Source organism: Pteropus vampyrus, unplaced genomic scaffold (assembly GCF_000151845.1).
Source record: "Pteropus vampyrus isolate Shadow unplaced genomic scaffold, Pvam_2.0 Scaffold116, whole genome shotgun sequence".
Classification (NCBI taxonomy): Eukaryota; Metazoa; Chordata; class Mammalia; order Chiroptera; family Pteropodidae; genus Pteropus; species Pteropus vampyrus.
This window is the reverse complement of record NW_011888897.1, coordinates 1,535,712-1,559,571: the sequence shown is the minus strand read 5'-3', so window position 1 is coordinate 1,559,571 and position 23,860 is coordinate 1,535,712. Positions and strand designations below refer to the sequence as shown.

The 23,860-nt window shown below is 35.7% G+C and overlaps 1 protein-coding gene across 1 annotated transcript in view; it reads right to left on the bottom strand.

Annotated features, from left to right (window-relative positions):
- CD163 (CD163 molecule) overlaps nucleotides 1-23,356 on the bottom strand; it is a 25,307-nt gene extending 1,951 nt beyond the window's left edge. Inside the window, exons 1-16 of the mRNA XM_011365790.2 lie at nucleotides 23,257-23,356; nucleotides 22,005-22,091; nucleotides 20,640-20,960; nucleotides 17,702-18,022; nucleotides 12,520-12,840; nucleotides 11,755-12,075; nucleotides 9,660-9,974; nucleotides 9,249-9,563; nucleotides 8,772-8,864; nucleotides 8,377-8,691; nucleotides 6,939-7,259; nucleotides 5,929-6,237; nucleotides 5,376-5,408; nucleotides 5,055-5,168; nucleotides 3,819-3,929; nucleotides 2,587-2,648 (exon numbers count right to left, since the gene is read on the bottom strand). Of these exons, the coding sequence (XP_011364092.1) occupies nucleotides 2,617-2,648; nucleotides 3,819-3,929; nucleotides 5,055-5,168; nucleotides 5,376-5,408; nucleotides 5,929-6,237; nucleotides 6,939-7,259; nucleotides 8,377-8,691; nucleotides 8,772-8,864; nucleotides 9,249-9,563; nucleotides 9,660-9,974; nucleotides 11,755-12,075; nucleotides 12,520-12,840; nucleotides 17,702-18,022; nucleotides 20,640-20,960; nucleotides 22,005-22,091; nucleotides 23,257-23,302 (3,375 nt within the window). The 5' untranslated portion in view covers nucleotides 23,303-23,356 and the 3' untranslated portion in view covers nucleotides 2,587-2,616. The remainder of the gene's footprint in view (nucleotides 1-2,586; nucleotides 2,649-3,818; nucleotides 3,930-5,054; nucleotides 5,169-5,375; nucleotides 5,409-5,928; nucleotides 6,238-6,938; nucleotides 7,260-8,376; nucleotides 8,692-8,771; nucleotides 8,865-9,248; nucleotides 9,564-9,659; nucleotides 9,975-11,754; nucleotides 12,076-12,519; nucleotides 12,841-17,701; nucleotides 18,023-20,639; nucleotides 20,961-22,004; nucleotides 22,092-23,256) is intronic.
- Nucleotides 23,357-23,860: the final 504 nt, after the last annotated feature.

Below are 23,860 nucleotides of genomic sequence, written 5' to 3'. Positions count from 1 at the left end.
GAGATTATAAATCAAAAGTAATTTATAGTCCTCAGTTTATGATAGTGTTAGAATTTTTAAATGTTTCTTTATACATATACACATATAATTTTATAGATGTAAACATTACATTTAATAATATTCAATAACATAAGCACCTTAATGAAATGACATTATTGCATTTTTATGAATGATTTTTCCTTTTTTAACTAGCTGCACCATAATTTTCCAGCTACTACCTCTCTTATTGTCATTTGCTTTGTTTCCAGCTTTTGCCACTACTACCAACACTGCAAAAAACCCTTTATATATGTTCTTACATGCTAGTATCTTTATTTGTATGGAAAAAATTCTCAGGGGTAGAATTGTTGGGTCAACAGATCTGTGAAGCATTCAAAAAAAAAATTTTAATAGACATTTTCAGGTTGCTTTCTTTAAAGGCTACCACACTTCTCATTTTCCAATAGCAATGTTTGAAATTACATTTTTCTCTGTATTCCCATGAACAATAAATATTAATGTTTTAAAATTTTATTAGTCTGATTTATATAAAGTGATGTATCATCATTAATCATAATTGGAATTGCCCAGACATACTGGTGAATTTGAGCATTTAAAAAGGTCTATTTGTTATTTGAAATTTATTTTGTATGAGTTGTCTTTTCATAGCTTTGCCCAATTATTCATTAGATGTCTTTATCTTAACAATTGATGAAATATATATGTAAAATGTATATACATATTTATCCTTTTTATGCAATATATAAGTTAAAAGCACACTATATGTGTATGTGTATATATATATATGATATTGATGCTTTACATTTATATACTTTTAAGAGTTCTAATTTTTATCTTTGATTCAATCTCTATTTCATATATGTTATGTGTAGTATTTCTATGAAAAAACCTTACTTTTGTTATATATCATTTCTAAATGTGTAGTCCTGCCAAATTTTCTTTAAAAGAACAGAAAATATACCCACTAACTCATTTTACCATATTTTCTTTTTGATGCATGACTTATGACTTATTTCTTGCCCTGTTCATTTTTTTTGTTGTTGTTATACTCTCCTCATGAAAGCAAATTATAAAATGTAAATCTGATTGTGTCTTTCCCTAGCTTAATCTCCCAAAGCCCAATAGCCTCTAAAATAAAATATAAACATGAAATATAGCAGATAAGATCATTCATTATAGGGCTCTATGCAGCCTTTTCATCTTAGGTTCTCATCATTTTCCCTCTCCCCACATAACCTTTCTATAGTCCCACCTATAGACTGTGAGAAATTTCATTAAACAATCATGTCTTTGTCAGCAGTATCTCTGTTGTATCTTTAGTGCTCAGGACACTGCTTGTCACCGTATTTTCAATATTTGTTTTTGTGTAAAAAACTTCTGTTTCCCAAAGGCATGCTTTTCTTTTATATCTCCGTATTTTGAACATGTGATGTCCTTTCCCTAAAATGCTCTATCTTTCAGTCATCTCATATTTAAATTACATCTTCTTCACAATCTCTCAAAATTTCCTACGCAAACTTTCTATATTCCTATAGTATACTATCTTTACCATGGCATGCATTATATGACTATAAATATATCTTATCTCTTTCCTAAAATGACCTCCCATAATAGTTTTTTATTTTTTAAAAAAATTTAATTAAGTTTATTGAGGTAACATTGATTAACACAATTATATTATTTTCAGGTGTACATTATCATTTGACATTTGTATATTCTATTGTGTTTACCACCCAGAGTCCAGCTACCATATATTTGATCTCCTTTACCCTCTTCGCCCTCCCCCTAAACCCTATATTTGACCCCCTTTACCCTGTCTACCTGCCCCCCTCCCCAACTCCACTAGTAACCACTAGTCTATAATCCTCTGGTAAGCACTAGCCTATAATCCTTGTCCATGAATCTCTGTTTGTTTGTCCTGCTCCTTTGTTGCTTTTAGGTTTATATCCCACATCTAAGTGATATCGTGTGGTTTTCAACTTTTTCTGTTTGGCTTATTTCGCTTAGCGTGATTATCTCAAGGTCCATCCACGTTGTCGCAAATGGCAGGATTTCATGTCTTCTTATGGATGAGTAGTAGTATGTTGTATATATGTACCATAGCTTCTTTAGCCAATCATTTATTGTAGGGCACTTTGGTTGCTTCCATGTCCTGGCCACTGTGAATAATGCTGCTATGAACACTGGTGTGCAAATATCTTTTTGGATATGGGTTTTCAAGTCTTTAGGGTAAATAGAGGGATTGCTGGATCATATGGTAGATCAATTCTTAGTTTTTTGAGGAGCTTCCATACTGTTTTCCATCCCCCATAATATTTTAAAAATATTTATATTTATTTACACAGTTTCTCCTTAGCTTCATGATGTACCATTGTTTTGACTTTGAATATATATGTAACTAAGATGCATGAGTCATAGTAATAAAAATGTATTATATATTCTGAATATGCATATACATACCTAACATATATGCTTGCATATTGAAATATATGTGTATATACACTTTTTCTAAGACCAGAAGATTTCTCAATTTTCCAAAGGAATGTACTTGTTTAGAGTGATGGTGAATAAATTCTCTTTACTCACCTCACTGGGTTATAATTCTCATTTTCCTTTTCAGTGTACTTCAGAATGATTCCCTTTTTCATCTAGAAATAGGAAGAGATTTAGACACAGAAATTAGCCCAGCAGCTTGAAAACCATTTGACTCACTGGGATTTTCTGAAATGAAGAAAATAATTACTGGGAAATAAATCAGACCTCCCACAAGTACCCTAGCAGCTCTTTGAACATTTAGAAACACTTCCACAATTAGGAAGGCAAAAAATATGATTTAAGGGGTACAAAAAAGTATTTTCCATGCCTCAAATATGTTTGCCTGACATAGTTGCAGCAAACACCAAATTCCTTGGACTGAAGAAGTGAGGCAGGCCCCTGTCAGAAGGTGAGGACTATTGAAAAGGCATTGAGCCTTCATGGAGTAAGTAGGGATTGGATATTTTTTCCAACCCAGCAGAGTTATGCTTCCCAGAGGCAGAATTAGTGCCCTGGTGCTAAGTAAAAGTCTGAGGACAAAGACAGAAGCATTATGGGATGAGAAATAAAGCCAATCTCATGAATAGTGATGGCTTCTAATGGGATAAAGATAAAGTTCAAATTTTTAGGTTTTTAGAGAAAACATAATAAATATGAAGTTAGAGAAGGGAAAGTAACAGGACAGAATGGAAGGAACTGTAAGAGAGGTATAATATGTATCAGTTGTTAACAGTAATATTGGATATATTAAGTTTATGTTATGTTTCGGTAAAACAAAGAAACAAAACCCTTAAGTAAAATGATTTTTCAATCCCATAAATATCTTCTAATATCCTTAATATCTTCATGATATTCTAAATATCTTCAAATTCTAAAAAATGTTTAAAACATACACATTATTTCAATTCTCTCCTACTTCTTTCATTACATATTTTTTTTTTCTGAAAAAAAGGCATATGAAAATTTAAACAACTTTTTGGAAGATTAATTTCTGTTTTAATAAAATGAAGTCCAAGTCATAATATTCTACTACAGAGTTCTTTGTACTGTCAGAAATAATCACAGATCTTTTAGCTAGAGGTCTCTTCATGATGGCAATTTTTATGTTCTCTAAGAATAATTTTCAGTTTATTCCTGCCTCTCTACCTTATATACATCATAAGCTTCCTATTAGTACCTGTTTGGGATTTCCTTCCACTGCTATGCAAAGTAGAATGCTTCAGCCTCAATTGCATCTACTGGTCTGAACCCCAGGGCTGTAGACCCTCAAAGAACCCACAGACCTGAGGAGTTCAGCAGGTCCAGATCATCTGCTTTCATGCAAGAATTCAACTCCTGGTATTGAACTTGGTGGACAGAATTTTCTCCTCTCAAAGAGACTGACAGCAGAGGTCCTAGGTTAGAAATCAGCAGACCATAATTAATCTTTCACTCCCTATGTGTGCTTTTCCCCAGCAGTGCAAACATACTTAATCTTCATCCAAACCCTTGTCAATTTTTCATCCCATTCTACTACCAAGTTTTTCCCTTATAAGGACACAAACTCAGATGCAGTGGGATGATGCTAAACCTCCTCTACCGCCATCATAGAACAACGCAGTTTCTTCCCCCAAGGCAGCCAGCAGTCTTTTCTAATTCATTGGAGCTTTCTCTAAAATCGCTCTCACATCTCTCTCCTCTCCATTTTCACTATAAAGTCCTCTTCATCTTTCATCTCAATTAATTCAAAATGTTATCCTTGTCAATAATGTGGTCTTCCTTCAATTGCTCATATGTCCTGTTGCCAAACAGAACTTTCTGAAAGGCTGCTTGACTATTTCACTCCCCTACGTAACACTCTTTATTGACTATTCATCTTCTTATCATGGAATATGAAACTTCATAATTTGTTTTTTCCCCTCTTCTCCAGCCTTGTCAGTAGCTTCTCTTCTTGAGCTCAACTTTTACTCCCCCACCAAACAAAACAACAAATATGGCATCCATTAAGCTTCTCTACACTTGTGCATATTTTTCTCTTTCCTTATAATGCACCTTCCCCAGTTCTTTGAACTCTTCTCTTTAAAATTTGTCTCAAATACTTCCTAGAAGCATCTGATATTCCCCCTTCCCTTACAGTTAGTTATTCTCCTCTCTGTGCCACTTTTTTCTTTATTTCTATTAATGTATAATACTACACTGCAGTGTGTGTGTGTGTGTGTGTGTGTGTGTGTGTGTGTGTGTATTAATAGCAAATAAATGTTTGGGCAATAAAGTATTCACCCTAAACTATATGAGCATATTCATTATAAACTATCAATTCTATAATGTCCCAATTAAACATGTAAATGGAATACAAGAATCATCAATACAACCAAGCCCCTTTTCTTTTCTGAAATCTTGTTTCTTCTTTTTGAGAAACTGCTAAAGCCTGTTACAGCCTCCATATTTCTGGACATTTGATGCTTGAATCTAAATTTTTTTTTTACCCAAGAGACTTCTTATCTCATAAAACGTTAGAGAGAACATAATTTGGCTCAGACCTGTAAGTCGCTGTAGTTGTCTTTGCTTCAGAAGCCACAAGAAGAGTGCAATGAGAACAGCCAACAGAATGACCCCAAGGACTCCAAATGTGACCTGGAGTGGGAATCTATGATCTAAGCACAGTAAACATCACAAGAGATGATAATGTCTTAGTTAAAATACTTGGCTCCCCTAGTTACTACATCTCTCTTAGGTCAGATACAGGATTGCTGAAGTGAATTTCATATCCTCAGGACTTCTTTTGACTTAAAGTCTCTTAACAAGAAGGATTCTAAATAATACAGACAATTGGTCCCATGCTCATAAATCCCAAGATATACCTGTGGCATCTGACAATCCGTTGCTTGTACTTTCTGTAAAAGAAAAGAAGAGACTTGATTCTAGGAATAATATATAGAATAAATATTTCTATATTTATTTGTATACTTGAAACTTATATAATGTTACTAACCAATGTTACCCCAATATATTTAGTTTTAAAAAAAGAAGATTTAGGACCTGGTGATTGACTGAGGGAGGTGATAGATGAGAGGAAGAGGAAGAAGTTTGTATTGGAAAATGGGATTTTATTGAAAAAATTAATTTTTTTTTCTATTTTCTATGTGAGCTTCTCAACCAAGTGAATTACTCCTTTCTACCTGAAACTATGGTCTTTTTGTCTTTCTTCCTTTTGCAGGGATACAGATAGTAATAAACTTCTCCTTGGTGAAGGCCAATGTATAACAACAAATATTTTCATCATTCCTTTAGACTGACACATCGTCTTTCCCCACTAGATCTTTTTTTTTGACACATCCAGTCTTTACACAATGCACTTCACTGCCCAGCCCTTCTTTGCTGCCAGATGTTCCAAATTTAATCCAGTATCCTCACCTGAGCATATCACAGCAGCATCTTCCTTATGGCCACAGTCACTGTGCCCCCAGGATTTGGCAGGACAATCAAACAAGGAAGACTCATTCCCTTTGCACTTCACTTCATTTAGCCATATGGGCCCAGTTCCCTGACCAAACTTCGCCTCTTTTAGTGATTTCAAAGCTGAGCCACAGCCCAGCTGTCGACATACAACCTGAGCATCGTTAATGTCCCAGGAGTCATCACACACTGTCCCCCAGGAACCTCCGTGCCAGACTTCCACACGTCCAGAACAAGTAGTGTTTCCTTCTTGAAGTCTTATCTTGTCTGAAAAATTAGAGACAACTAGATCATTTCTGAGAAGATAAAAACTCCTTAGAGGTCACAGGGGGAAAAGAGAGATTTGAAACTCTATTTCAAAATTATGCTTATTTAATGCATATTAAAAATATATTTTAGCAAAATTTATCTTTTATGAAAGCACATGTCCTTTCATCAAAATATTTCATCCTGGACATGAGAACATTAATGTGACTCAGGAATTGTCAAGCGAATAACGTTAACATTGTACAATGTTAAGTTATCTGAAATAGAAGAGAGCTTGGGAGATTGCCAGGTACAAAGAAATCTTCCAGTTGAGGAAGATGGAGAATAGGGAAATACTTCAAGGTTGATCTTTCTAACTGCTTTTCTCTTTACATAAGTATAGTAAGATAATATTTGAAAAAAAGTGGGAAAGGTAAGGTAAACCATTCAATAGTCAAATACTGAATCACATATTCTCTGCTCCTCATTTGTTCACAAGGGAAGCAGTTGAATAAATCTCTCAGGAAGACCATGGGGAATATGACATTCTTTTGAAAAATTATCTTTGATACTAAAAATCTATAGGTCAAATTAAATAAAACCAATTACACTGTCCAGGTAGAATAAGTATTAATTAGAGTTTACTCATTTCCAGTCAACGAGATCAGAAGATGACGGTGAGTCACACAATGGAATTTTCATTTTGGTTAACAGATACTCACTGGCACATGTGATCCAGGTCTCCTCTGAAGGGCTAGCCGGTCTCTGCTTCCATGGAGATGATGGGCACTGCCATAATGTGTCAGGTCCTTTTGGACACTTAACATTGTCCACCCACATATGCCTGGACATTGTCTGGGCCTCAGAGGCAAGGCTAATATTCCCTTTGTCCGCACAGCCCAACTGCCTGCATACTACCCCCACAGTGGTTGGAGACATGTTACTCTTGCCAATGCTGCCCCAAGTTCCATTGTAAAAAACTTCCAGACGTCCTGCACAGGTCTCTCTGTTGGTTTCACTCATCAGTCTCAGAGACATGAACTCTGGGATAAAATACGGAGTTAGTAGTTTCATATCTTTGAAAATTCAGAAGCCTCCATTCCTTTACTTTGATGTGAGAATGGCTTTAAAAATAGGTACACTACGTCAATTACTAGTAATTCTTTAGTAACTTTTGGGTAATTTAGTGCATTTTAGTACAATCTAGTATTCTCTAAATACCTTTTGCTTTTTCTAGTCTTGAGTTTTGTACTCAGAGACCTCTTTAGAATGCTACCAATGATTCTAAATTTATTTCTAGATCTCAATAAAAGACTCAAAGCCTTTTATTAATTTACATATTTTGGATTTTTTCCTCTAAGTTACTGTATTTTATCCTTAAGAATCTTACTCCATTCATTTTTTTTTGCAACTGTCCTTGGCAGTTAAAATTTATTGAGATTCTCAGACAATAAAACTAAGATTTTGTGTATGTTACCTTAAAATGAACTATTTCTCTTTTTGACACTTCACAGTTTTGTTGTGTACGTCCTCTACTAAACATATGTCATTAAATGTGAAAGATATCCAAATCACTTCTGGCACATAGAATTTTTCACTTCCTTCAGTTACTGAGTCACAGTACTGTTTTTCCCAATATATTACAACTGAGTACATTTTTCTATTTCACAATAGTTTCTAAAGCTTGCTATGTATACAAAACAAGATTGGTATCCTCTTATGGTAATTTTTGCTCCTATGACAAGTGAGTGTCATTAATGAGTCTGTCATAAAAAATTACGTGGGCATGTTAATTATCTTTTTCTCCCTGGAATGTAGCACTGATGTATTTCTTCTTGTCCCTTTTAATCTATTTCTTTATTAATAAAGTGATTATGAAGCGGTGCATTGAATCCTTACTGCAATATCCAACTCCATATATGTTTATAAAAGAACTCATTATTCGTTTCATTGCAAGCTTATTTCTTAATTTTTTTCCTTCTGATTTTATACTACCTTGCATATGAGGTAGCACTAATTTATCAAATCTATACTTCAAATCCTGACTCTTGCAATAGTTCTCTGTGCTTTTCAGGGAATTATCTCAGATTAGTATCCTGCATACCTTTGCCCCACCTCAGTCCTTTTTTATTGTGACCAGAGGTCATGTGCAGAACTTACCTGAGCAGATAACTCCTGCATCCTCCTTATGCCTGCAGTTGTGCCGCCCCCAGCCATGTGAAGGGCATTGCCAGACATGAGATTCTTTTCCATTACAGTTTATCTCATCTAGCCAGATGTGCCCCGTTCCTTCCCCAAAATGAGCAGAACCAGTGGCATTAACGGCCACTCCACAGTCCAACTGTCTGCACACCACATGGGCATCACTTAGGTCCCAGCTGTCATCACAGATGGTCCCCCAGGAGCCCTCATGATAAATTTCTATTCTCCCAGCACAGCGACCATTTCCATTTACCAGACGAAGTTGACCGCTCCCTGGAAAGAGAAAATAAAAGATTAATAAATGCATTCCTAAGGATTAAGCTCACTTTCATAGATTGGTCACGGATTCTCACCTATACAGGCAACAGCATTTTCTTCTGAAATGGTAAAGCTTGTTGGGTCTGAAGATGATGAATTGCACAAGGATAGTGTTTGACTCTGGTTTCCTGCAAACATCAAACTGCTCAGTCATACAAAATACAAAAGGTAGGGCGAGAAAGAGAGATCAGGTGAAGTATTAAATAAATGAACTGAGGACAAACATAGCTATAGGCAGAAAGGATGGGTCAGGGATCAACCAGGCTGGAAATTAGTCACGTGCTTTAAGAAAGGCTGACACATGGTAAGCACTAGATAACTCTCAGGTCCATGAAAATTAAATTTACACTCTCTAAGAGAACAAATGGGGTTAATATTCCAGTACACTTCTCATGACCTCTCAAAATAAATCATTCCCTTTTATTTTTGTTTTTCATCCTTATAAGTATACTTGCTCTTAAGGCACACCACCATGCGAGAGGCTCTTCATTGACTGCCCTTGATCCTCTTACCTGAGCAGATTACAGAGGCCACTAGCTCTGCAGAACATGACGATGCACCCAGAGCAGTTACAGGACAATCTCCCACATTCTGCTCAGTCCCAGTGCAATGAAACATGTGCCTCCAGACCTGACCACTTCCTTTTCCAAAATGTGCTCCTTCTGGGGTAGAAAGGGCAACTCCACATTTAAGCTGCTGGCACAAAACATGGGCATCTTCCATGTCCCAGTGAGAGTTGCAAAGAGATCCCCAGGTCCCAAGAAGCTTGAGCTCCACTCTTCCTTCACATGAAGACTTGCCATTCACCAAGCGAATTTCTGTATATCCTGGAAGGAAACAGATTTTAAAAAGATGTCTGTGATTACCTAACCCTATCCTCTTCACCGTAAGGGAACAAACTGAACATATTTTTTGGCTCTCACTTGAGCAGACTACTCCAACGTCTCTGCTGTGGCTGCATGTTCCATCTTGGCGGGGTGCTACTGAGCAGAGTGAAAGATGAGACTCGTTTCCTTCACACTGGAACTCTTCAGGCCAGATCTGTCCATTTCCTTCTCCAAAGTGAGCTCCCCCCAGGATAGAGATGACTGTGCCACATTGTAATTCCCTGCACAGCACGGTGGCAGCTTCCAGAGAGAAGTCAGAGTCACAGACAGAGCCCCACTTATCGCCATGTTTTATTTCAACACGACCAGAGCAGGGAATGTCCCCTCCAACCAGTCTGGGTTTCCTGTGGGCTAAAAAATAATATTTCAGTGAGAGATAACATGATTCCAAGATTTTCCTTTATGATAGAAGTCAGGAAAAAAGTGAAGAGTGAGAAAAGGAAGTCAGGGTGTTTAGTGATTTTCTACACTCATTTCTCTTGGCTTTTTTTTTTTTTTTTTTGCCTAGAATTGAGCATAACAAATTCTAGACCTCTGCATTCCTCATTAGTCTAATTCATCTGAGAGAATCCCAGAATTTTGCTTCCTGGAGTCAACCATTCCTGGAGGCAGGATAACTTTTTTCTTTCTGTATTTTCCTTACATCGTTCACAACATTGGAGACCACGGATGATGCGCATCCACTTGCTCTATCTGTAATCTGAGTCTGCTTGGGCTTTTTCAAATGGTTTAATATAAAGTTTCTCAATATAGTTCATATTTTCAAAATGAACATCAGACCTTTTTGTTTTCCTTTGATGTCTGTTGCACTTGATACATGAGACATTTCTTTCTCCTGTGTTCTTCTTCTTCCTGCTTGACAGTGCTTTAACAGAATCTCTCGTGAATTCCTTGACTGAACGTTCTATTCTCAACTTTCCCATTTTATAAATAGACATCTTCTCTTAACTGCCAATAAATATGTTTTCATGTACACTTTTCTCTTTAAATTTATATTCATAAACATATCTACTTAGACATCTGGAACTTAAGGAGTTTGAAATTAAATGAATTACGTATTGACAAATCCACTGTATTCTTTACTCAATTAATGATATCCAAACCAAATTAGAATGACCTGAAATTAAACCACTTCTTTATCTACCATAAGTATAATAATAATAATAGTGAACATTAAGTGAGCGCCTATTATATGGCATTTTACTAAATATTTAACAAACATCATTTTATCCTTACAATTGTCTTAGAGGATTTATTAAAATTATTCCACTTTTACAGAAAAAGAAACGGAAACAAAGAAGGGTGTAGAAATTTGCTAAGTTCACACAGCAAGTTAGTGCAGGCTGGGATTTTAAACCAGGTAAAATACTCCAGAGCCTAGAATCTTGACTCTCTCAATACACTTTACATGTGGAAAGTCACCAATCTCTGTCAGTCCTCCAGCATATATATTTTGAGTATTTTTTTGCAATTGCTTTAATGTAATTTGTTATCATGTTATATAGACCTTTGCAATAGCTTCTTAAGTAGTCTCCTTGCTTCTAAGTCCTCTTTCTAATAAATCTGTGACATGATCACAAATACGGTATTAAATTTCAGATATCTTTGTCTTCAAGATAATTTGATGTTTCTTTACTATTTCTACTATAACTTATCCTTTTAACAAATACTATTAAGCACCTACAATGTTTTAGGCATTTGGGTAGGAAAGAAAGTCTGTCACAGAGTTTAGTCTGTTGGTGAAGATAGATACTACTACTAATAATAATCATAACAACTTATTGATCATATGTAATTCCTGTGAGGTAGCTGTTTTTGTTACTACCATTTTTCTTTTGAGGAGATTGTAGCATTGAGAGCTTTGATAGATTCCTTCGTATCACCCATCTATTAAAATTAAGAAGATATGGATAAATACTAATAACTTAGCATACTTTAACATACTCTATGATGTTACCTTAAAAGCCTTAATGTTTATTACTCTATCAATCACACTCGATGCCCCAAGCTAAGGATGCCCGGGCATACTATGCTTTTTCATGCCTCTGTGCATCTGCAGAAACTTTTCTCTCTGCTTCTAATGTCCTTTCAGACCTTAAATTAAACGTAATATATGAATTGAACATTTTACCTGAGCAGGTAATTTTGGCTTCTTCATTGTGATCACAGGTAAGTCCACCCCATTGCCAATTCTTGCAGTCCCAAAGAGAAGTTTCATTTCCACTACAGCTGCTTAAAAACAGCCATGTGTTTGTTGGTTTAATTTTGGAAAAAATTTGGTAAGATGTTCTGAGTGCAGATCCACATCCAAGTTGCCTGCAAACCACATCAGCTTCTTTCAATCCCCAGCCTCTGTCACACACTTTCCCTACTAGTTTCTGAATTTCCACCTCCACTGTCCCAGCACAATGGCTGCCTCCACCTTTAAGTCTCAGTTCCAGATCTGATCCATCTGTAAAAGAAACATAAACTTAGGCCATAGATACATATGGAGGTTAGCTCCCAAAAGATATATATGTGTTTTTATCTTGATCCTTCCAAGATAATGAGACACTGGAAATTATGGCTCTTTTAACAGCCAGTATTGATCATAATTTTGGTTAAAAATGGGATTATAATTTCAAGGGTTAATCAATATTGTCAATGGGAGAAAAATATAAGCAAGTCAGTTATTAAAAAAAGAGCTATAACTGTGTCTCAGAGCTCCAGGCAGTCTGAATAATTATTACAGAAAAGAGTCAGACAACCCTCTAAACTAGTCAAATAAAGAGTGTATTAAAGATTTCTCACAACTGTAAAAGAATTTCCAACAGGAAATTATATTTCTTGCATCTCATACTTACTCTTACTCTTACAGAACACAGCTCTTTTCTTCTCTATTTTTGTTTTAACTTACCAGAACACGTCACACCAGCATCTTCCTTATGATTGCAATAATGCTTTCCCCATTCCCGGTGTATGCACTTCCAGACAGCAGATTCATGTCCATGACAGGAAACATTGTCAAGCCAAATGTTTCCTGTTCCCTCACTGGCATTAACTCGACCAACAGCAGTGATGGCAGTTGGGCATCCCAGTTGCTTACATACTACAGCAGCATCATTACGATCCCAGCCATCATCACACACTGTCCCCCATTCTCCTTGGAATTTCACTTCTACTCTTCCTGAACATTCATTGACTCCATCTGCCAGTCTCAGGCTCAGATCTGCTCCATCTGTAAAAGGGACACAAAACGAGTCAGTAATAAAGAAACAACAAGAGACTTCCAGTCAAGATGACAGAGTAGGCAAACTCTGTGCTTGCTTCCTCCCATCAAAATTACAACTGAATTCGAGAATAACCACCATTGAGAAACATCTAAAGACTATCTGAACAGAATTCTTATGAGTAAGGATATAAAGAAGTCACGTTGAGAGTGGTAGGAGGGTTGAAGATGCAGAATGGGTAGGTCCCACATCAATGGTGTGGTGATTAAGAAATAAGAGAGATACATCAGCTTAGGAGGTCCCCCTTGAATAGTGAGGGGTCCAAGCCCCACTCTGGACTCCCCATCTTGAAACATAAGTGCAAGGAAGAGGACTTCCCATAACATCTGGCTGTGAAACACAGTGGGGATTGTGTCTGAGAAAGAAAATGGACTGCTAGAAACTGAGGCACAGTAGGTCTTAAAGTACCCATGCACAGACTCACAATCTCACTTGCTCTAAACTCCAGTGAAGGGGTAGCAGCTTGAAAAGCTTCAGGGACAAACAGGAGAAACTAAACTGACTAACTTAAGGGTGAGGGCTGGCTTTGGGCAACTCTCTCTGGGGATAGAAGTGTTGGCAGATGCCATTGTTCCTTTGTTTAGCCCCCTCCCACCCAGTGGGTAGGTGTAGGTGGGTATTAAATCTGTGCTCTTCATTAACATGCCTAACATCATTTTCCCCATCCTGGTGATTCCCTGTGCCCCTTTCACCAAACTCACTCCCTGGAACTGAGCTCCTTCCAGTGGCTCCCCACAAAAGTGGCCTGCTTCAGCTTTCACTGTAGACTTTGGCAAAATCTATCAAAGGTCCAAAACCCCCAAATAAGCAGCAGCTGGCCTCAACATGCCTTGTAGAGCTTACAAAATGGCCCAAACGTCTAGCAGAAGCGACGGCCAATCTCAATATGCATTGTGGCCAGTCTTGGCCTACAATGTGGCTTTAACTAAGTAGCTACAAGCCCAGAACAAGTGGCAGCTGGCCTCTGTTCACAGTGTAGCCTCCCCCAAGTGCCCCCAAGCCCATCAAAAGTGGCAAACAACTACAGATCACTTTATAGTTTCTACCAAGAGGCCCCAAGAAAGACACAAACAGTGGATGAACTTGGCTTACACCAGAGGCCCCACAAAAAGACTCCAGAACCAATATGCCCACTGGATGGCTTTAGACTACACCAGAGCACAACACAACCAGCTCCACAAAAGACACATTTGAAGGGCCAAGTCGGTTGGCACCAGAGCCCTGTTGAAGTGACTCCTACTCTGTGAGGTAAGCTCCTGAACAACAGCTCATTTAATAGAGTCATCGCCAGTTCTCTAGCCAGTCAATTTGAGAGTCAACCTCACCCACAGACAAGCCATCAGCAGTTGCTGCTCAATTATAATAGGAGAGCACAAACAACTCACATAGAGGACATCTCTGGAGCACCCAGCTCAGGTGACCTGGGAGACTGTACCACATAAAGGGAGATCGATAGTAATACAATAATAGTAAGAAATTTAACACCTAATTAACATCAATGGATAGATCCTCCAGACAGAAAATGAACAAGGAAACGTGGCCTAAATGACACATTAGACCAGATGGATTTAATTTATATTGTTTGGATATACATTCTTTTCAAAAGCACATGAAACATTTTCCAAGATAGACCACATGTTAGGCCACAAAACGGTCTCAATAAATTGAAGAAGATTGAAGTCATATCAAACATCTTTTCTGATCACAAGAGTATGAAACTAGAAATCGGCTGTAAGAAGAAAACTGAAAAACACACAAAAACATGGAGGCTAAGTAAAAGGTATATAATTTGAAAAGATGCTTAACTATAATAATTAGAGAAATACAAATTAAAACCAAATTAAAATGAGATATCACCTCACACCTGTCAGAATGGCTATCATCAATAAATCAACAAACAATAAGTGTTGATGAGGATGAGGAGAAAAGGGAATCCTCACGCACTGCTGGTGGGATTGCAGATTGGTGCAGACACAGGAGGTTCCTCAAAAAAATTAAAGTAGAACTACCACATGACCCAGCAATTCCACTTCTGAGTATTTATCCCAAAAAGTCCAAAACACTAATTTGAAAAGATAAATGTACCTCTATGTTCACTATTTACAATAGCTAAGATATGGATGCAACCTAAGTGTCCATCAACAGATGAATAGGTAAAGAAGATGTGGTACATATATACAATGTTACTTGGCAAAACAACAATGACAACAACAACAACAACAACTACAATAACAAAACAGAATGAAATCTCACCATTTGTGAAAACATGGATAGACCTAGAGGTTATTATGCTAAATGAATAAGTCAGATATAGGAAGGCAAATACCATATGATTTCATTTATAAGTGGAATCTAAAAATCAAAATAAACCAAAGAACAAAACAAACAAATTCATAGATACAGAGAACAAACTAATGGTCACCACATGGAAGTGGGCATAGGAGCTGGCTTGGGAGCTGGGTGAAAATGGTGAAAGGAATTAAGAAGTACAAATTGGCAGTTTTAAAAACAGTCATGGAGATGTAAAGTATAGCATAGGGAATATAGTCAATAATATTGTAATAACTATGTATGGTGTCAGATGGGTACTAGACTTATTGGGGCGATCACTTCATAAGTTGTATAAATATCTAATCACTACATTGTACACCTGAAACTAACATAATATCGTATGTCAACTATAATTGAAAAACAAATTTACAAAAAGAAACAAGAATAAAGGAACTGCAAATAGCTGTATCTGAGAGGAATTAGGAAAAATGAGAGATACAGTAGAGGCAGAGCAAACAATGATATACTACTAAAGAAAATTATTAAAGATGGAAGAAGGAGTGGATCAGGCAAGAAGACAGAACTTTTCAGAATAGAGAGCATGCACTACAGGAAGAATCCCTAACAAGAAATCCAGGGGCTGAATTTTATCTAGTGATATGTTCATTTGACCACCACTGAGTTTTGTTGGAATTGTTTTTTTGTTAAATATATATATTTGCAAGTTAAGTAGGGTCTGGCCTAGTTAGTACTTAGATGGGAGACCACCTAAGAAGACCAGGTGTGGTAGGCATAAAAAATAAAAAATAAGGGATTGTAAGCTGACAAGGTCCTTGCAATCTGTGAGGTCAACCAAGGGTTGCCTCATATATATATATTTGCCTATATTTAGCTGGTACCCACATACTCTAGTTTGCCTCAATACTCAACACTCACTTTTATCTCTGATTGTATTTCTTACTTATATTATCTTATTGGTATTATGTGCCTGGCCTCTGTGACTATTTCCTTAGTTTAAAAACAAAGCAAAGAGTAAAGGGACCTCACCCTTATTGCTCTCACCTTTTCCCAATCAATATTCCTCAAAGAACAGAACTTGATTCTGAGTAATATCCTGTAATAAGTAAATTGTTTTTTCCTCTCGCAGTTTTAATTTTTGTTGCCATAATAATGTTTATTATGACTCCTCGGCATGTATAAAACACATTGAGAAGAAATGTGCTGATTGAGGACCTAGAAACATTTTGATGGGGAAAGGAAAATGGAAGGTACTACTGTGTTTTTTTCTACCCCAAATCCTTTCATTTTCTTCAGCTAATAAAATTCTTATTTTCTATAGCAATCTCATTCTTTGTGGTTCAGACTACAGATGGTTATATTGTTCAGCAAGGAAAAAAGCAATTCAAGAAATAAAAAAAGAGCAAGAAATCTGATGACATTGCTTAAGTGCTTGAATTCATTCATGTACTTCCTGAATTTCACAGTTTTCTGAGTCAGTATTTTCTTAGTTTAAATTTAGTTTGAATTGAGTTTCCTTCATTTTCCCCCAAAAAGAAAGAAAAAAAAAATTCTCGGTTAATACAGGGACATTTTTACTCTAATCATAAATGTGCCATAGGGTTCAAGACATACGAGGTCTTTTTCAAACTAGGAACTCAAGTGAAAAGAGAATGCCGTCCCTGAGCATACAAATCCATTACTCGTGTCCCCTGATCAAGTATAGAACATGAAACTCTTTTAAAAATTTTTTATTTTATTAGTTTCAAGTATACGGTACATTGGTTATACATTTATATAGTTTATAAAACAATCCCCCTATTGCTCTTTCTCTCCTCTGGCTTTCCACTTTGCCGTTACATTAATGCTAACTGCATTCCCTATGCCGTGCTCCCCATCCCCATCACCATCACCATATATCAACTACTAATTTATACTTTCTTAATCCTTTTCCTCATTCTCCCAGCCCTGCCAGCCCTCTAGATAGACACAGTGCCTGCTTTTACCACAGCAGTAGCATAAATGAGGTTTTAATAGGAAAAAAACAATTTTGTATTAATCATTTGATTTGGTGAACTTGAACTAATAGTTTGGAAAGGGGTGAGTTAATGTGTAGCTAAAGGGACACTATTGTAGGAAAAGCATGATAAGGTGATTTGCTTTTAAAATTCATTCAGAAAGCAAAATTTACTAATTAAGCTATTTCTTATTTTCTTTTTCTTTTTCTTTTCTTTTCTTGGTTTTTTTTTGGGGGGGGGATTGGACTATTCTCTGAACACCTCCTTCTATCCTCATTACTTGGATTTCAATTTCACTGTTCATTCCTCCTCCCTAATTTATTACTCCTAATTTCAGTTACTGTAAAAACTCCACAGGTATCAGAACTGGAACCTGAAATTAGGTAATGATAAAATGACAAAAGAAGCAGACTTCTTAATACATTTAAGAATTCAGCCTCTTAGGACTCTTATCCCCACTGCTTTTTTTTTTTTTTTTCCGATCTTCTCTTGGAGAATAGAACAAACCCAGACCAGTTCTTACCTAAGCAAATCACTCCGGCATCCTCGGCATGATCGCAATTATGCTTTCCCCATCCTTCGTGTTTGCAATTCCAGAGAGCTGACTCATTTCCATTGCATACAAGATCATCAAACCAGATTGGTCCAGAACCTTCTCCAAAATTTGCTGAACCAGAGAAACTGACAGCACTTCCACATTCAAGTTGTTTGCAAACCACAGAAGCGTGATCTATTTTGAAGTTATCATCACACACTGTTCCCCACTGTCCTTGGAATTTGATCTCTATTCTTCCTAGACATCGGTTTCCTCCATTCATCAGCCTCATCTCCAAATTGGATCCATCTAGAGCAGAGAAAAGACCAGAGTTCAAAGTGATATTCATTCAGAAGGAATTTTAGAAAATAAGATTCCTCGGGACACTTGGGATTTCACTATGTCCTTAAAATGGTGCCTCATTTTGCATACTGCCCATCTTCACATATTGAAGAATTTTAATCTTTTAAAAACAAGTTAATAAGACTTTTATCTAGTTACCAAAGAAAATGTTTTACAGATTAAATTTACTTTCCTTTTTTCTTTTTTTCATTCTTTTACGAGGAGAGAACAAACACTCTCTTATATAGAAATAGATAAAATTAACTCAAATTAGTAATTTAAAAAACTAGAAAAAGTAAAACTGGTTCAAACAACAAAGTAGTAAAAATGATTAACTGGTCATTTATTGAACATTTAAAATCTTTATTTTAATCTTTATTACAAACAGTTCAGAGCATGTCTAATTGTCTAAAGTTGAATTTGAAATTAGAAAATGCAAAAAAGAAAAATAAAATGTATAGTCATGCATAATATTTTGCAAGAGCACCCTGTGGTATACCAAACTATTAGCAATTGAGGACAAAAATCAATCAAAATAATTTATTTCTTACCAATTTCCTGTTTAAATAAAAAAAAAATTTTTTTATCCTCGAAGCGTCTGGTACCATTTTTAGCAAAGAAAAGCTTTTTCATAAAGAAAATTTTCTTTGTATACTATACTTTAAATTTTCTATGAAGACAAAGATACCTGAGAAAAGGAGATTTGGGATGAAATTTTGAGACACATGAAAAATAAAAACTGTTTAGAAGCTTGTCTTTGAAAAAGTAATTCGATTTTAAAAGTTCTAAACTCCAGGCAAAGACCTTCACGTAACAAGATTTTTGATTATAAACAATTAATAATAAAAATAGCTCACAATTAAAATATGCTGTTCCAAGTGTATCAGATATGTTCTCTCTTTAGTCTTCACAGCTTTAAGAAATCTGTGTTATTGCCACTATTCCTACTTTCCAGGTAAACAAACTGAGGTTAAATAATTGGCAAGGATCAAACACCTAGAAAATAATAGAGCCAGTACATAGAAAAAAAAAAAAAGTAGTAGAGCACCAGTGTTTATTCTCTTTGCTGTTGTGGTATATTACCCCTGTGCATGTGATAATAAAAAAATTCCCCTAGAGGCAGAAGATCTGAGGATTGAGCGTTAATCTGTGTGGAGAGTCTCCAAAATGCAGACTCTGAAACCTCATGAAACTAGTAATTTGAGTGGCTATGCATTCCTATTATTACATACCAGTTGGACTTTTAGATGTATAAACGTGAAAAAACAAGTTTGATTAACTCCATCCTTAAGCATAAAAAAAATAGAAAACAAGAATTAAAAGTACTACACTGTGTCTTAGCTTAAAAAGTCAACTCTATAGACGTAATTACGGTTAAGAGCTTGGCAAGATTTGTTATAATTTTTTTTTAATTAAGTCTATTGGGGTAACATTGGTTAATACAGTTATATTCCTTGAATGATGATTAACAAAAGACAAAAAGAAGAGGAAGAAAGAGGAGGAGGAGGAGGGAAGAGGAGAAGAAAAAAGAGGGAGGAGGAGAGGAGGAGGAAGAGAAAGGGAGGAGGAGGGGAGGAATCAGAGAGGAGGGAGGAAGGAGAAAGAGAAGGAAAGAGGAAGAGAAGGAAGAATAAAGAGAATTGAGTTGTCAAGGTAACGAGATGCAGTGAGCCATAGGGAAAATTTTTAACACCTATTACATACCAGACAATGTACTAGTAGCTTTATATGTATTCTATCACTGAGTCATGAGAAACTGAAGTTTAGAAAGCTTTAAAAATTTGCTCAAAATAATAACATTAATGAGTGGATGAACTGAAATTTAGTCCAGCAGTTTTCTAGATGCTAGCCTGTATTACCACAATACCTGAGTAGAGATTAGTCCTTTCTAAAATCAGTCTTCTAGAGGCGATGGTCTCTAAGGGAGAGACTGGAAGGTGAGAGGGTTGCTTAAAGATCAATGAAGTGAGCGAGGAAAAATGGGGAGCCAAGGAATCTGAACTGGGTCAGAAAAATAACCTTAAGATTTGTCAGAAAAAAGGTCTGACACATAACTTTCTGAGTTATTGTAAGGTCAACTGAGATAAAACTTATAAAATGTTTTTTAAATTAAAACCACAATGGAAATGATATGAATAGCATTGTATGCTGGAAATAGCAATTATGCTTTGTGAAACATCTTTCCTCCAACAAAGAATATTTATTTCTTGATTTAATAGGTTAATTATCAATAGGTTAATGGACAAAATGATTGTTAATGATTTATGGGTCAATGCATGAAAGCAGCATGTCACTTAGATACCATGATTTTTTATGTAAGAGTAGTAGGCTATAGTCAGGTTACTGAATATAAAATTGAAACTAGTCACTTTCTTATTGATTAAAATGTTCAGAATCTCTTTTCATATATTTTTAAAATATGAGCTTTGTCATGCATTTTCTGGTCTTTTAGCAATGGATTGGTTAATTTTACACGTAGACTAGATTACTTACAGAAAACTGGCTCTTTTCTGTTTTTAGCCCATCTACATATTTTTTCCCACAAAACATTTCACGTAGAGGCTTTGACTTATGCAAGTCTTACTTGAGCAGGTTACTCCAGCATCTTGTTGGTGAGTGCAGTTATGTTTTCCCCATCCATCATGTTTGCAGTCCCAGAGAGCTGATTCATTCCCTCGACAAGAAATGTGATCCATCCAAATTCGTCCAGAGCCTGCACTGAAATTATTCCATCCAGTGGCTTCGATAACAGTTGGACATCCTAGCTGCCTACAAATCACAGAGACCTCTTCCATGTTCCAGCCATTATTACACACAGTTCCCCACTCTCCCTGGACTTTCACCTCCACTCTCCCAGTACACTCGTTTTCACCAGCCACTAGTCTCAGCTCCTTGTCTGTTCCTCCTGAAACAATGGGTAAAAGTAGCAATTGGTCACGATCCAAAGAGCAAAGAGAGAATTATCATTCTTTAGACTACCTATTTATTTTCCAAAGCCGGGTTTGAGAAACATTCCTGGACCCATCCATAGTATAATAGGAGAATTAACACTCTGTCATAGGAATTCAAATACAAACATTAATATCACAGGTTTCAAATTAAACAATGACATAAACCAGTAAAGCTAGTAAACACAATATTATTTGATGTCATTTTATGGCTGATATTCTTTATAATGTCAATTTATAGAAACTTCATGTAGAGTTTAGTATTTAAATAAGACGGTAAAAAATTTTAAAAGGATGAGATACAAAAGTTTCTTCAAAATACCAAGATAAACAGAAAGAAGGCTGATGGTGAGGATGAAAAGAACAGTTATAAGGAATTTTATCACACATATATATCACACATATGTGTAAAATAACATACATTTTAAAAATACTAGGTGAAATCTGACAGAAATGTGTCTACTTAAATGGAAGTCGAGATGGAGATATGTTTTAATTATCTCCTACCATGAAATAAATTCCCTCTCCCCCATACCTCTCTCAAATATCTCAGCTACCATCTAATGATTATTTTAGCTAACAGAGGAACCAGTGGTTGCACTGATACACATATCTGAACTTTCTCAATACATTTCAAGGTAAATTTTTGTATTTGAATTTATTTGTTTCCAAAATTCTCTTTTATCTCAATAATTCTAAGGTTTCTCTTCCTCTGTATTGTTCCTCATTTTTTAGTTAGACGTTAATTCAAATCTTTAAGTAAAATGCATTTTTTTTTCTCCTGTGGGAGTTTATTTTATTTGGGGGAAACTGTACTATTATTTTATTCAGTTTTTATGTGTCATATGATTAGGTTCTTATTTTGTGCATTTAATATCTGATCTTTTGAAACCATGAAGCATGTTTTTAGATACTATTTGGCCTTCAGGAGAATTATTTGCTTTTCAATGATTCTCATCAGAGTGGGCTAAGGCTGCAAGTAGATTTGACAAAATACTCACCAAGAGAACTGGTAATCAAACAGGCACTGAAAACTGAGACCACAGCAATAATGAAAGGACTCATGTGGACAAAATATTTTCTAAAGTCTGTGAAAAAATAAGAGAGAAGGCAAAAGTATATTCTTCCCAAAAAAGAGACTTTGGAGAAGGCAAATGATTTCAGAGGTTCAAGATTAACAAAGGTCAAACCAAGGCAGAAAATCTTTCCTTTTAACTGGCAAGGCAGACAGAAAAAAACTCATACCCAAGGTCATATAGCCTCAGTGAAATAGCTTTGAAAATGTTCATGTTTATAGGCATCCTTGGGGGGAGTAATTAGAAGAGAATTGGAGATAGAAAAAGAATTGCAAGAGCAGGCTTAAAACTTTGAAAATTGAAAAGGTATTAATGAAACTTAGAAGTGGGTAGTTTTCTCTGACGACACAGAGCAATATTCAACTATTGATATTCCTGACACCAAGCTACCTGATCCACATTGTTAGATGGTAAATTCCATGAGGGAATGAATTATATCTATCATGTTCACCATAGTTTAACTGGTATCTGAAATAGTGCCTGTTAAATAGCAGCCAAACAATACATTGATGGAATAAAGTAACAATGTTTATGTTGGAAAAACCCAAATATTGGACCTCATCTGCAGATACAGCATAAAATGCACTTTACAGCTGTTATCACTCTCAGCTATTATTTCTCCTTCCTACAGTAACCTGACACTAATTTAAAAATAAAAATGCTGTGGTAGCCATGCAATAGCACTCATTTTTGGATAAGTCACTGAACTTTGCACATATGGTTTGTGCTTTCATGTGATATGTTATACTTCAATAAAAAAAGCTTGAAAAAAAATGTAAAAATTCTAAATGAGTTTAACACATCTATCTAAATCACAAAGTAGATTTCAACACTCAGGAGTGTTATTCTAAATTTTCTCTAAGTAATTAACTTTCAATTAATAATCATTCCTATATGTTCTAACTTTTCTAACAACTATGGTTTTTATACTCAATACATTTCAGTTGATTTCAGTTCTTTACTTAATTTCACCTTAGTAGTTTTACAAAGTGGATGCTAAATGTAATCCATATCACACATATCTATGGCAGATACGAGGTCCTGCCATATAAACTTAATGCCCTTTTCCCATTCCTTACTCTCCTGATAACAATCACTATTGAATCAGATCCACTGACTATCAGAATAATGCTATACTCCATTAAAAGATAAATGTAGAATAAATGACCAGCTTTACCAGCAGATCCAGAGTTTTCATGTGGCGCCATTGTGAGTTTGTCCATTCCAAAGTCTTATGATTTCTAAATCTTCTGGTATCATTCTCTAGAAATGTTCTACTAAAGAAGAGGACCTCTAAGAACTCTAAAAATCATCTCGCTTCCACAAAAATCCCAGAAAGGCTGTATAATGGAGGTGGAGTCAACCCAAAAAGGGAAGTCATTAAAAGAGTGAGGTTCCCTTTCACACTTATGTTTTCTTCAATACAAGACATAAACCAACCAAAGGAATTGAGAAAAATTCACTACAGATATACAAAATTAAGGGGAAATATTAACTCATATACTGTTGTTGGATTGAATATTTCAAATTTCTGCACTTTGTTTTGGACTACGACCCAAGCAAATTCTGTGTGACAAATGTAAAAATAGTGTTGTTATTGTTGGAAAAAAAGAAATTAGAAAAGGTTGCAGTGCAAGTGACTCTTCTAAATATAGGATTAAAAAAATGGAGAAATTAAAGTATAACTACTGTGAGCAAAATATTGAAACCTGACCATAAAGTGGATGGGAAAAAACAAAATGAAAGCCAGAAAAGAAATACTGTGTTTAAGGTTTCAAATA